At 41.5% G+C, this 15026-nt stretch overlaps 1 protein-coding gene across 2 annotated transcripts; it reads left to right on the top strand.

The window, feature by feature from the left end:
* The first annotated feature begins 2011 nt into the window (after window positions 1–2011).
* On the top strand, window positions 2012–13720 carry LOC119898754 (serine/threonine-protein kinase/endoribonuclease IRE1-like). 2 transcript variants are annotated; one of them, XM_038712961.1, is made up of 24 exons: window positions 2012–2363; window positions 2950–3067; window positions 3160–3193; window positions 3340–3412; window positions 3489–3561; window positions 3732–3854; window positions 3957–4058; window positions 4437–4496; window positions 4618–4834; window positions 5504–5582; window positions 5815–5965; window positions 6054–6193; window positions 6432–6620; window positions 7858–8023; window positions 8303–8407; window positions 8517–8604; window positions 9464–9653; window positions 9769–9865; window positions 9941–10140; window positions 10433–10580; window positions 11020–11147; window positions 11340–11463; window positions 11562–11629; window positions 11720–13720. In XM_038712961.1, exons 1-24 carry the CDS (start codon window positions 2274–2276, stop codon window positions 11900–11902), a joined length of 2946 nt encoding a protein of 981 aa, XP_038568889.1. In that variant the 5' UTR covers window positions 2012–2273; the 3' UTR covers window positions 11903–13720. The 2 variants fall into 2 exon arrangements, with proteins under 2 accessions (XP_038568889.1, XP_038568890.1); XM_038712962.1 differs by lacking the exons at window positions 11562–11629; window positions 11720–13720 and having other exon boundaries at window positions 11020–11192.
* Window positions 13721–15026: the final 1306 nt, after the last annotated feature.

The raw sequence follows: 15026 nt of genomic DNA, 5'->3' as shown, positions 1-15026 counted from the left end.
AAATAGTGAAGTGGAAGTATAAGGTATATACAGTGGGTACGGAAAGTATTCAGACCCCTTTAAATTTTTCACTCTTTGTTTCATTGCAGCCATTTTCCAAAAATCAAAAAAGTTCATTTTATTTCTCAGTAATGTACACTCAGCACCCCATCTTGACAGAAAAAAACAGAAATGTAGAAATTTTGCAAATTTATTAAAAAAGAAAAACTGAAATATCACATGGTCATAAGTATTCAGACCCTTTGCCGTGACACTCATATTTAACTCAGGTGCTGTCTATTTCTTCTGATCATCCTTGAGATGGTTCTACACCTTCATTTGAGTCCAGCTGTGTTTGATTATACTGATTGGACTTGATTAGAAAGCCACACACCTGTCTATATAAGACCTTACAGCTCACAGTGCATGTCAGAGCAAATGAGAATCATGAGGTCAAAGGAACTGCCTGAAGAGCTCAGAGACAGAATTGTGGCAAGGCACAGATCTGGCCAAGGTTACAAAAAAATTTCTGCTGCACTTAAGGTTCCTAAGAGCACAGTGGCCTCCATAATCCTCAAATGGAAGACGTTTGGGACGACCAGAACCCTTCCTAGAGCTGGCCGTCCGGCCAAACTGAGCTATCGGGGGAGAAGAGCCTTGGTGAGAGAGGTAAAAAAGAACCCAAAGGTCACTGTGGCTGAGCTCCAGAGATGCAGTCGGGAGATGGGAGAAAGTTGTAGTAAGTCAACCATCACTGCAGCAATCCACCAGTCGGGGCTTTATGGCAGAGTGGCCCGACGGAAGCCTCTCCTCAGTGCAAGACACATGAAAGCCCGCATGGAGTTTGCTAAAAAACACCTGAAGGACTCCAAGATGGTGATAAATAAGATCCTCTGGTCTGATGAGACCAAGATAGAACTTGTTGGCCTTAATTCTAAGCGGTATGTGTGGAGAAAACCAGGCACTGCTCATCACCTGTCCAATACAGTCTCAACAGTGAAGCATGGTGGTGGCAGCATCATGCTGTGGGGGTGTTTTTCAGCTGCAGGGACAGGACGACTGGTTGCAATCGAGGGAAAGATGAATGCGGCCAAGTACAGGGATATCCTGGACGAAAACCTTTTCCAGAGTGCTCTGGACCTCAGACTGGGCCGAAGGTTTACCTTCCAACAAGACAATGACCCTAAGCACACCGCTAAAATAACGAAGGAGTGGCTTCACAACAACTCCGTGGCTGTTCTTGAATGGCCCAGCCAGAGCCCTGACTTAAACCCAATTGAGCATCTCTGGAGAGACCTGAAAATGGCTGTCCACCAACGTTTACCATCCAACCTGACAGAACTGGAGAGGATCTGCAAGGAGGAATGGCAGAGGATACCCAAATCCAGATGTGAAAAACTTGTTGCATCTTTCCCAAAACGACTCATGGCTGTATTAGATCAAAAGGGTGCTTCTACTAAATACTGAGCAAAGGTCTGAATACTTATGACCATGTGATATTTCAGTTTTTCTTTTTAATAAATTTGCAAAATTCTACACTTCTGTTTTTTTCTGTCAAGATGGGGTGCTGAGTGTACATTACTGAGAAATAAAATGAACTTTTTTGATTTTTGGAAAATGGCTGCAATGAAACAAAGTGAAAAATTTAAAGGGGTCTGAATACTTTCCGTACCCACTGTACATCAAATGAAATACAACCGAAATTTAAGTTGGCTATAGTACCTCAAAAACAGCTACTAAGAGACCTTGATGTAAAAGCACTTCAACCAGAGATGTGGGTGTTCATGTATGCATGGGACTGTGGGGAGTGCAGAGATAGAGAGAACAACAAACAATGACGCCCTCCACTGCTTTCTATTGCACAAAAAGCCGCACTTGTTGTGTTCACTACTGTCCTGCTGTGCGTTTCCACGTGTTCCAGGCGTTTCTGCAGCCCCTCCCCTTCTGCTTCATATCTCTCCACCCATTGGCTGAGCCTCCTGTCACTCAGCGCGAAGGAGCAGAGGTGCCCCGCCCACCTCTTTGCCTGACAGTTTGCTCCTGACGTCACCGCTTTCGTCCCAACACGGAAATGTGGAATAGTGGCACGAACCGTTGCGTTGCTATTGTTATGGGTCTGAAACGGTACTTGTAGCTTGGATTTCACCGTGTTTGTTAACTGTCCGCGCTGCTTCCGCGATGTTAAACGGCCGGTGCTAACTTTTTCTGACAGACCAGCCCGTGCTAGAAATGGAGAGAGAGTTCGACCTCTGTTTTTAGTTCAATAGCTTTTAGTCCTCCGTTTGTTCAGGGCCATGAAAGAAAGTGTTTCGGGGGTCATAGGGGCTCTGGGACGCCTGCTGCTGTCTCTTCTCCTACTGTCCTGGGAAGGCAAACTATTTCAGGTAACGTTAAACTGTGTGCCTTCTTTGTGGTGGTGGTGGTGGTGGTGGTGGTGGTGTTGTTGTTAATACTGTGCGTATTTATGCGCAGCGGAGAGCGCAATTGGCATCCCACTGCGTTTCTGTGTCTATTTTAGGCTCCAGTAAAGTTGCCATGATATGATACGACGTTTAGTCCAAATTGCCTGAAGAAAGTTAATACTTCGCGTGCGTGCGTGCCTGTGTGTGTGTGTGTGTGTGCGCGCGCGCGTCTATCTGCATGTCTTGACTCAGTGTTTGCTATTGTGTGCTGTTCAGTTCTGTATTGCCAGTTGCCACCCCTTGGTGGGTAAATATGGGAGCGGTAAGCACGGACACATTATAGGGCATTGTGTTGGGAGGGGGGATAAGGATATCCTGCTCTAGAGCAGAAACTTACTGCAGTACTAGACTGTCAACCTTTATCAGACCTGACACACCCACTCACACAAACGCACACATGCTGTATATAAGCTATGCTGAAATCCCAGATACATGACATGTGACTGAACTCCCTATCAGACAGCTGGCCTGAAGTTTCTCTGTCTCTCTGTCTCTGGCAACCCATCAGGTTGGAGGGGTCAGATCCGTAACGCTCCCAGAATCCCTCCTGTTTGTCTCAACACTGGATGGGAGTCTGCATGCTGTCTCCAAACAGTCAGGAGACATCAAGTGGACCCTAAGAGAAGGTTCATACACATCAATATCAATACTATTTCCCAATCTTTATTTTCATTTTGTAAAAATATTTCTCATGGAATGGTTCTTTCATTTCTTTCAGACCCTATTATTCAAGTACCTGTCTACCTCACAGAGTGAGTAACATGCACATGCAAGTTTGCACATACGCATATAAACATTTCAAAACTGTCTTTTTTTTTCAGGCTAAGTATTTTTAGATCTGTTATTTAGCACACCTAATCTAATCAGTGGACTGATGTGTGAATGTTGTTTTTTGTAGGCCGGGTTTTCTCCCAGATCCCAACGATGGCAGCTTGTATGTCCTGGGTGGCAAGCACAAGGAAGGCCTGATGGTAATGACTGCAGTATGTGTGTGTATGTGTGTGTCATTTTCCACCTTATGAACCCATTGTTTGTATATATCTGCAGAAACTTCCCTTCACCATCCCAGAGCTGGTTCAGTCAGCTCCCTGCAGGAGTTCTGATGGTATTCTCTATACAGGTGAGACCTTATGTGTGCACTTGCGTGTGTGAGAGATAGATATGCAGAGAAATACAGCAGCTACTTTATAATAGTTGTGTCCTGAGACGGACAGAAACATATTTGACATACTTCAATGCAGTTTGCTAATATTTTTCTCTGTGTGTGTGTGTGCGTATGTGCACTTGCAGGTAAAAAGCAGGATGTGTGGTTCGTGGTGGATCCTGAAACGGGTGAGAAGCAAACCAGTTTAACCACCTCCTCCTCAGAATCCATTTGTCCCAATACTCCTCTGCTCTACATTGGACGCACAGGCATGTAGCACAGGTGCCCACTAACATGCACACACATATATATGGCTGAGGTGTTTGCGTGCATCTTGGCTTACTGTTTGTGAACTTCTGTTTGTTTTCCAGAATACATGGTCACCATGTTTGACACGAAGACACAGGAGCTGCGGTGGAACGCTACATACAATGATTACTCAGCTCCACCTTATGATGAGAAACAAGACTACAGTACGTTTCTCACATACATATATTCTGTTACACAGACTGACATGGCAGGTTAATTAGCTGGATTTTTTTTATGTCTACTTGCTCATGAACTACTGCACTTACTTGAATGAAACAAATTTGGCACATTTGGCACATTAGTGTTTGTGAGTGTGTATTCGGATACACATTCAGTTTGAGATATAGATTTAAAATGTATTAAAATTTAGAGGATTGTGCAACCTTGGTGCAGGAATGTGTGCTCGCAGTGCTTTTTAGTTTAATATTTATGTTGTAAAACAACCTGAAAACGCTGTTCAAGATTGAGCAATGAAATGAAACAACTCAAAGGGGTCACATTCCATCTTGTCCAAAACTGACCTGTCCTACCTGTACTTGCAGAGATGGCCCATCTTGTGTCGAGTGGCGATGGTCTTGTTGTGACGGTTGACAGAGAGTCAGGTAGGGAGAGGTGTGTGGTTTTTACTATGTGAATATTTTATTACCTTTAAATGTCTGAGGGTTGGTCTGTGTCTTTATTTCATCTCTACCTTCTCCAGTAAGTTGTGTGTTTTTCTTCCAGGTGACGTCTTGTGGACTCAAAACTATGGCTCGCCTGTCGTTGGTGTCTACCTGTACTCTGGCGACTCACTAAGACACGCCCCCCACCTGTCCCTCGCTATGGAAACGCTACGCTTTCTCACCTTCTCCTCTGCCAACGACCAGGCAGATGCACACTCTACATTGAAATGGAGCTATCAGTTTGTGAAGGAGCAAGCCAGCGCTCAGACACAACTTGTGTAAGAGGAATTGTACACACACAGAGTCATTTATTAAATTGGTAAATAAAAGCCTCTCAGACTTCACAAAGCTTGGCCGACACTTTTCCAATTTCCTCCTACAGCCAAAGGCATTGTTCCAGTCACCTAAAAGTGATAACACACTAAGACTTATCCTGACATACACATGTAATGGACAAGGAAGAACAAGAACTGCTGAATCTGTTCTTGTCTCTCTCAAGTTATCTTTGGTTATATCATCACGCTCACTCATCCACTTACTACTACTAAAATAAGCTGTGTATAAAAATGTCACACATTTTAAAAGTTTGCTTGTAGTCTGTTTATCCTTTGATTAGGCCTGTTAACACTCAGGGTTAACTGGTAACCCAGCATGAAGTACTAATTCTGCAGTTTATTATACAGCACGTGGTGCACTGATTTAGAGCGGTTGTTAAACTGTTGGCTGGATCTATGTTTGAGTTGTGTGGTTTTGTGTTTTAGGGGACACCCGCCAGCCAGTCCGAAATATGCATTTTCTGTGGCAATAGTATAACGAAAACAGTGTTTCATGTCCCTGTTATTTCCAGTCCCAATCTATCCATTCCAATAAATACCAGTTTATACATTTCTGAGATATCCTGCTGATAGACACTCAAGGGAATAACCTAACTTTTTTTTTTCTTCAAGACCCACTCTCTATGTTGGAAAATTAGACTCCCACCTGTATGCCTCCACCTCCCTTGTCCACCATGGAATCTCATTAGTGGTGAGTTAAAATTTTTGTGATATTCATTCACACACCCAGTTTCCTTATACATCCAGGCGATGCATCTGTGGCGATTCTCCCTCTTGCTTTATCCAAACACCCATAGTAATACATACATATATTTATACAGTATATCAGACAGGTGTATCGGACAGTAAGGCACTGATAATGATTGAGACGATAGCAAGATAGCTGTTACGTGACTGGCTTGTGCTTCTTGTTGCCACGGTAGCCTCGGGGACTGACCTTGGCTCGAATTGAGGGTCCACTGACGGCTGGAGTGACGGTCAGAGAGCGAGGGGAGTGTGAGATCACACCGTCCACTGATGTGCGTTATCCACCAGGGAGCACAAACAGCCGGAAAAACCACTGGCTGCTAATAGGTAAAGATACACACACAGCCACCATTCCTCCATTACAAACATTCAAGCAGCTCTGAATGCATTATATCTGTGTGTTTGTGGGTTTAAGGTCATCATGAGCTCCCTCCAGTAGCTCACACCACCATGCTGAGGGATTTCCCTGTCAACCTGCAGCGTTCGGGTGAGGCAATCCCCCCTCGACCTTCTGCCACCCCTGTCTCTCCTGCCTCGTTCTACCACCAGCGCTACGTGAGTCACAGCTCCAAACTACTTCACTACTGCAGTCTAAACCTGAGGGTCCGTAAATTACAGGAATGCAATCAGACGATGACCCTCTTCTATCAGGCTATTACTGTCCGTTATAGCCTACTTCAAGCTGTTCCAGTGACCAAATCATTTATGTGAAAAATGCCCCTTTAACAAAAACAAGTGAACATCATATATTTCCACTCTTTCTTATCCCTGTTGTTGTTATTGTGTCCTTCAGTTCCAGACAGTTGTTGGTAGCCATAGCGACACCAATGCTAATAGTGGAGGGACTGATGGGAGGACATCAGGACAGGCCCAGAGACCGGCCACTGTGCTTCCTGTCTATATGACTGAGGATCGTCTTACTCTGGCTGTTCTGACGCTGCTGCTGGGAGGATGGCTGGCCTTCGTGCTCACACACCCCATTGTGAGTGTGCATGGATTATGTCTATCTGTTGTTAAGATGCATGTGTGTTTTTTAGGTTTAATTCAGACATGAGCAAATGGTGGCAAACTGCACGCCCCTATTGGAAAGTGTTAGGGAAATATCCATTCCAAGATACTCTCAAACAGTTGTCTGCCTTTGTGATTTCATTGTTCATTTCTTGGAGCATTTACTTTTCCTCGGCCTGCTGAAGTTAGTATGTTGTCCCATGTACCAGAATGTTCTTCATTACCCCTAAAGGAACAGGTATGACTAATTCCTCTGCAGTGATTGTTTACACACATAGGTAGAGCAAGCAATAGTGACATTACTAGCAAGAGATTAAAGGCGTCCTCTGGAGTTGTTTACCTTTATCTGTAACACTCCAAGATATGCAGCAATGCGCCAGCAAAGATAGAAAAGAGGACAACTTATAGCTAGTAGGCATGGATGCAAACGATACTGGATTAAAAAGAATCCGCTTTGCAAATGTTTAATGAGGAAAGAAATGCATTGAACAAGTTTTTTAGACCTCTTGGATCTAATAATTGTGTATTATTAACAGGAATAAGAAAACAAAATAAATGCAAAATTCCCTGTTGATTTCCTGTTGATGTTATCATGTCCTGTCATTTTTGCCAGGGTACGCATGATGAAACAGAGATTAAGTCATAATGATACCAACAGTACATGATAGACACATCATATTTACACCAAAGCTTATCCCTACAGACTCAATGATCTAATTAGAATTTTGAGCACCAGCCTGCAGACATTAGCCATAATAATAAGTTAATTTTTTGTATAGTGAAATTTCACTCGCTCAGCTCAAGGGGATTATCAGAGTGATGATCGTTCCAAGCTCAGACGTACCGTGTTACACTATGAAACTCGTTAATAGCACCAATGTGTCAAATGAAGACAATCACGTTAGAAATATGTATAAGTTCATGCATGAATCAATTTATTTATGGAGCATTATTTATCACTAAATAGTGATAAAATAGTGATTTTGAGGTGGTATGCACTTCAAATGCCTCTTTTTTAAGCTCTCTTTTTTGCTGGAATTTTCTCCTACGACATTTGGGCTGAATGTTGTTTTTATTGACAGTGTTGCAAAGGATGATCTTTCTCAAAGAGCTTCATTTATTTATCCTCTTCAATATTCTCAATACTGGTGTCTCAGACTCCATCTTCTAACAGCATTTCATGTGATCTGTATCTGTGTGTGTTTTTCCAGCGTGCGGCACAGCAGCTGAAAGCTCAAAGGCAGCTGGAGGAGGCTTTTGAGTCTCGTTTCCAGTGCATGCAGACCAACATGCAGACCAGCATGCAGCCCAACATGCAGCCAGTGACCTTGGTTTCTTTAGAGACAACCCCTTCTACTGATATAAACCTTTCTAGTGGTAAGTAACTTGTAAGACAAGTTCTCTGTTATGCTGTATTCTCTGTATTGAGTGACCTTGGCATCCAGTTCAGTGATTTAATGTTTTTCTTTGCGCTAAACCTGAGAATGACGGATTATTAAAATGTATAAAGTAGCGTTGAAGCAGAATTTTCTTCAAAGCAGAAATCTTAAATATATTATTCATTCCTTGATTCAATTGTGCACAGAAAAGTTAGTTATATGCAAGACACATATTATATATAACACATAGAATATATCTTTACTTAACTATATCCAGACTCTCAGCCTGAATCTTCTGACCCTCCACTGAGTCCTCACACTCACAGCAGCAGCACCTCAGATGTTGATAAAAATGGCACTACTGGGCTCAAACCCAAAGCAGGTAAACACACCAAGACGTTTAGACAAACTATATATGATTTAATTCTCTCACCATCAAGATGAGATTAACTTTTTGCTGCTTCATTCTTCCGTCCTACCACTCTCAAAAGGAAACAGTGACGAGGTGCAGGTGGGAAAAATCTCCTTCAGTCCATCTGAGGTGCTGGGACACGGCACAGCGGGAACCTTTCTTTTCAGGTAGAGGATTTGTATTTTAACACAGCACTGTTTTAAAAGTTAATGGCACTGGCCCTAATCAAATGACCATATTAGTGGATTTGCATGTTTTATATCATTAAGTGCAAAACAGGTGTGCTTTTGCATTTGTGTATATTCCTATCAAACATTTTCAAGCACGTTGTGAGATTGACTTCTTTCCAGCCAGTTAGGCTTTTGTTTATTACCACCTTTGGTTATTTGTTGTATTGGAAAGGCTGCTGTCAAATTGTGGATTGTAGAGCATCCGTGAACACACCATCAGAGAAGCTGTCTAAAGAAACCGCTCGTAATGGAGTGTATATAATGAAAATGAATATTGAACACAATATGATGGTGACAAAATGGTCACTGTGATCTCAAAAAGCTGTGGCCTCAGTAGCTCAGCAAAAGGCCATAAGACATTTGACTTGTCACAGTAGAAAAGCACAGGCGTTACTAATAACATTAACAATGGCTCTGTTCTTTTCAGGTACCCAAGTACACTGTGACAGTAAGGCAGCATACACAATACCAGGAACCTGAAACTTAAGCAGCTAAATGGAATGCAGCAATGATCATTTTTTTAATTTACACCTGTGCTTTTCCTACTGTGACATGTCAAAATACCTAGTTGGTTTTTCATACTGTATGGAAAAGAACATAAGCCAAAAATCAAACTAAATACAGAATGCTTTGAAAAATGGTCACCACTGACATAAAGTAGCTTTAAACCGTTCACACCTGTGATTTACTGTAAAAACAGCAAATGTCCTTTACTATTACTAACCACTGGCTTTCTGAGATCAACTTTATTGTTCATAGCATAATATGTTATGATGCTCTGTTTTTGTGACTTTAGGGGTAACTTTGATGGACGCCAAGTAGCGGTGAAGCGAATCCTGCCGGAGTGTTTTGAGGTAGCAGAGCGTGAGGTACAGCTCCTCCGAGAGTCTGACACACACCCGAATGTCATCAGATATTTCTGCACAGAGAGAGATCACCTCTTCACCTACATCGCCATCGAGCTGTGTGCTGCAACCCTGCAGCAGGTCGGTACTGTAGGGCCTTCGTAAATGACCTTTTATTATTGTTATGAAGCAGTCATTTAAAAAGACATCCCCTAACAACAAAACAAACATTTTTTTGTGTCTGTGATCTCTGCAGTATGTGGAGGATCCATCTTGCTTTCCTGAGTTGAATCCTATAACTCTGCTGGAACAGACCATGTGTGGCCTTTCACACCTCCACTCACTCAACATAGGTCTGTACACAGAAACGTGTATACACAAATGATGTTTCTGGAAAACTAAATTTTTTTTCTTTGCTCTTCCTGTAGTTCATCGTGACCTGAAGCCTAGAAACATCCTCCTCTCTGGTCCCAGTGCGCTGGGTCAGGTCCGAGCTCTAATCTCTGACTTTGGGCTCTGTAAGAAGATCCCAGATGGTCGGACCAGCTTCTCTTTGCGGTCAGGAATACCAGGAACTGAAGGGTGGATAGCTCCAGAAGTGCTGCGGGAAACTTCTATCAAAAAACCGGTAGGGTGCGCACACATATTGCATACAGCAGGATTGTCTTGCTTTGAGCAGTCACAGATCTTGTTGGCTAAAAGGCCCACAGCGAGAAAAATGGATTGTAGTTATAGATGATAAAACGGTTTCAAATTTTGGACTTTTATATTTAAAAGCATGGAGCAAGTGCCAAATGTCCTATAAAATATTGATTACTTGTTTGAAACCTCTGATGTAGGAGATATGGATGTTTTGTTTTGTAGTACAGTGTCTGTATTTCTTGGTCCTCTGTTCCAGTGTTATCCTCTTCTCTCTGCAGACAGCGGCAGTGGACGTGTTCTCAGCAGGCTGTGTGTTCTACTACGTGGTCAGCAAGGGGCAGCACCCTTTTGGTGATGCATTAAGACGACAGATCAACATCCTCGCAGGAGAATATTCACTCTCGCATTTTATGGAGGATCTACACAGTGAGTCCTTATGACTTCTCCTTCACATCTTACCTTGACGAAAAAATAAAACGGGTTTCCTGGAATTCCTGGCATTTGTTAAGTAGAGATAATTGGTGGGGATTTACGACATTTATCCAGTTTTAACTCTATAGTAGTTTGTTATGATGATGATATTGTTAATTAGAAATTCAGTATGCTTGTTCTTCAAGATTAAGCCTGGAGAGATTTGAATACATCTATATTTATGGATTTGGGATTCTTGCTATGACTTGAGCTCTGACCCCTTATGATGATCCCTTAAATAATCACAATTTCTTTATGGTTTACGTACAATTTTCAGACATTGCTGTAATTGCAAAATTTAACAGAATAGTGGTGCAGGTTGTGTTTTGCACATGAATATTCAGACATGATATAATACATGAAAATCTGAAGACCATTTCTCCCTCAAATCCAGATGACGTCATAGCACAGGACCTGATTGAGCAAATGATCAGCGCTGAGCCGGAGTCCCGCCCCTCCACCACCTGTGTGCTCAAACATCCGTTCTTCTGGCACCCCGAGAAGCAGCTGCTCTTTTTCCAGGTGTGCTAAATCTCTCTTGTTCATCTTGGTCCTGGATACACAAAGGTACAGCTCTCATTAGATGTTTATTTTTTGATAATCAATAATGTGCAAGGAGGAGATGTGTGGTTTGTGTGTCCCTTTTTACTTAGCCTCATGTGCCTGTCTGTGAACTGCAAAACAATTTTTTTGTGTATGTTGGTGTGTATGTAGGACGTGAGTGACCGCATAGAGAAGGAACCAGCAGACAGCCCGATTGTGGTCAGACTGGAGACTGCAGGAAGAGCAGTGGTTCGAACCAACTGGAGGATGCACATATCTGTGCCTCTACAGACAGGTACACACATAGTATCACATAACTGCACTGTTTACACCTGTGCAGGATGACAAAGCTGTCACTGGTTTGTAATCCATTTCTTCCTGTGCACATTCCAGACTTGAGGCGGTTCAGGACATACAAAGGAAATTCAGTCAGAGATCTTCTGAGAGCCATGAGGAACAAGGTCAGCGTGCATGCTTACATGACATTTTTTTTAATACAAGTAGACACACTTTGACACATCAGTAACATCAGTTAACATTGCATGTTACAGAAGCATCACTACCACGAGTTGCCACCTGAGGTGCAGGAGACTCTCGGCGAGCTGCCCGAAGGCTTCGTCAGCTACTTCACCTCACGGTTTCCACGGTTACTGTTGCACACGCACGCCGCTCTGCACATCTGCAGCCATGAGAGACTGTTTCACCCCTACTATCTGCCTCCCAGCTGCAAATAGCTCCACATGACTCTGCACCCTCCACTTTGTACACACAACCACACATACAGATATTGTTGTACTTTTTTATGAGTTAAAGAAATCCCTGACAGCGCCCCATTATTGCTTTTGTAAAGCCCATATGGTTTCTGGGGGAGACTACAGTGCTGTGAAAAAGTTTTTATATGCCTTGAGTTGTTTTTTTAGATTAAATTGATTTTTCCGCAGCTATTGATCAATAAATGCTTTTAAAATTATATTAGAAGGCACTCTGAGTGCAGACCTCCACAAAAATGGCAAACATTTTTTATATTAATAATAAAAATGTTTAAGCATTTTTTTTTAGTGTGTGACGCCAACAGAATACACATAATGAAAGATTCAACGTCTTTCCCTCAAAACAACTCAGGGAAAAAGGCTTTCTGTGAATTTGATAAAGTTCTCCAAAATGTTCAACACATTAGGTGATTCTTTCTTTTACTGGAGTGACACCTGATTTTGTTTTGGTGGAAACAAACGCATTGCTCTTCTTGAATGAAGAGATCTGGAGAACACAGTTATAGGAAGAGATTTTTAATAAGGTGCTGTGTGTGCTCTGAGTTGGCTGATGTGTGGAGATTCCTTCATCCTTATTCTATATTTCAGTACTTTTTTGTTTTGTATTTTGAGGCAGAACTACAAACTAAAATTCATTCTAGGAGATGTATGTCAGTGTCTTCTCAAGTGCAGTAGTTTGTTGGAATAAAGCAAAAATGTTCCATAATGGCTGAGAATGCTTTAAAACAAATCACGTGTTCCTCGGCCTATTTCACCAGATTTCATTGAAATATGTTTACAATTTTGAGATGTCCTGCAAACAAACAGAGCGAAACTATAACCTTTTTGAGTAACAGTTACCTTTACTGGATAATTAATAGTATAGAAACAGACAGGAGACAAGGGGAGAGAGGCAGGTATGACACCCAACAAAGATTAGGATAATTCAGACTTTTAGCCATTACAACCTCATAACAGATCTAAATGGAACCATGTTGGACTTCAGGGCGATGTGGTTAACATGAGCATATTGTGGATGGTGATGTGCACCCAGTAATAGCTCTAGAGTCCAGATTAAACAGTATGCGAGGTGCTCAAACTTTGTCACAGCACTGTAGATAACGCAGACTCTGGACAACAGGTTTCATAAAAAGTGTTAGACTGCATCTTCTACGAGAAGTCTTTGCTAGCCATTTAACCAGTTAGTTAAATTGTCCACTTCACCCACGCCAAACCCCACCCTGTCACTGTTGCTGCTGTGCTTCTCTCAGCTCCTCTGTAGAAAGTGCCAATATTTACTTTGTTCGTTATTTTGTAATTTTTGTGTGTGTGTGTGTGTGTATGTGTGTGTGTTACTGCATTGCTGAAAATAGCTACACTGACTGAAGAATGTACTGAGCCTTGTTTTTCTCTAAAGACAGTACGTGGAGCATATTAGTCAAATGTCATTGCCACTGTTAAGATGTGGGCAATATGCATATGCTGTGAAAGTCTGATTTATCATCAGTGTGTGCAGGCAATAATGTGGAATCATGGAAACTAACTTACCCATTTCATTTGAATTGATTCATTTTGTTAACCCAATTTTAATAGGAATATATATCTCACCACTCCTGAATGTTGGTTTTGCGTTGAGTTTTGTGCTCACCCAGCCACTAAATGCTCTGAAAGCGAGCTCTCTCCCTGTACCTATAGGATGATGGTTTGTTAGAATGAAAGTTGAAGAATCTGACTTTTGTGCTTTCTTTTGAATGAGTGAATTAAATTGAAGCTTTGGTTGTGCCAAAGAATTAAGTACCTCAAGTCAAGTGTCGTCAGTTTGTAAACACAGACAGGTCTTTACTCCAAAACAAATGGGTTGATGTTTAATGAAAAGAAATCACAAATATTTTGTTGACCACTTGGAGAAAAATGTAAAGAAATTATTAGGTAGGAAAGACTTGCTTGTCTGAAAGGCCCGGAAAATATATTTTCTCAATCAGCTTGGGCGATGGGATCCTACAGAACATTTCACAGGAGAGATTTCTGCATTTGTGTTTAAAGTCTGAACGGTTCTTACTGGTTGGAATGTGGCTGGGCTCTACTGGGAAAAACAAAGTTTTGTACTTACATGCACCAATCAGGATTTTACAACATTTGAATCAAATATGATGACAGTCGTGGGGTTGTTAGTTTAGGTTCCCATGTCATTGTTTAAATCTGATCAAACCACACCCTCACAGTCCCGATGAAGTAGATTAGCTCAGTGTTACATATTAATAATTACTAATTATGTGTAGTTTCCCTACTTTTCAGGGGATTATAAACATATTGTAAAAGTTGCTTTGTAGAAAGGTCTCTACTGTAGAAAAAAAAATAAACAAAATAGACAAACAATGGATGACAGCATCCCAGAAATACAGAATATTTTTGAATATTTGCCCATCTAAGAGCCCTTTCAAACTCTGCAATATTAAATTAAATATGTATTGAATAAAATTACCATAAAAGCAATTTAAAATCAAAATGCAAATTTTGAACTCGAGATTTTGTTGGGTAATGCTGAAACGCTGTGTGGTAAATACTGTCTGTACTATAACAGTTTAACCAAGTCCAGTTCTGCGTTGTTCAGTTAAACTCTTTCTCTGATAAAATGTCTCCACTTTTCCCAAATCCCCCACCGTCAATACAGACCAACAGAAAAGGTGTCACCTTAAATATCCGAATGAGGCACTGACTCCGCCTGGATCCATTCAATAAATTATCAATTCAACACCATTACACCATTTACAGCCACAGTGACATCATCAGATCTAATGTTTTGTGTTGTTGACAAGAAGACTTGGAGGTTTAATTTTGACACAGCTGTTGGTCTCCTCGAAGGATAACATTTCTGTCCTCAGGAGCTGATATCACTGACAATAAAATACTTCACCTTGAACAGAAATTTCTTGGGTCCTGTTACAGCAGAGTTGCTACAGATGTCTCTAGATGAGATAAAACTTATTTTTTTAGTGATTGCAAGTTAAATTGAAAATAAAAATCTTAAGTTGTAGAGATTTGTTGTTGTCTCACCTCTTCAAGCAATGAGACTAATTGCAGGTGGTTATTTTCATTTCTTGAACCAAGT

The sequence above is a fragment of the Micropterus salmoides genome, unplaced genomic scaffold (assembly GCF_014851395.1).
Source record: "Micropterus salmoides isolate LMB-PRFRI ecotype aquatic unplaced genomic scaffold, ASM1485139v1 Ms_hic_scaffold_12, whole genome shotgun sequence".
Classification (NCBI taxonomy): domain Eukaryota; kingdom Metazoa; phylum Chordata; class Actinopteri; order Centrarchiformes; family Centrarchidae; genus Micropterus; species Micropterus salmoides.
This window is presented reverse-complemented; position numbering and strand designations above follow the sequence as displayed.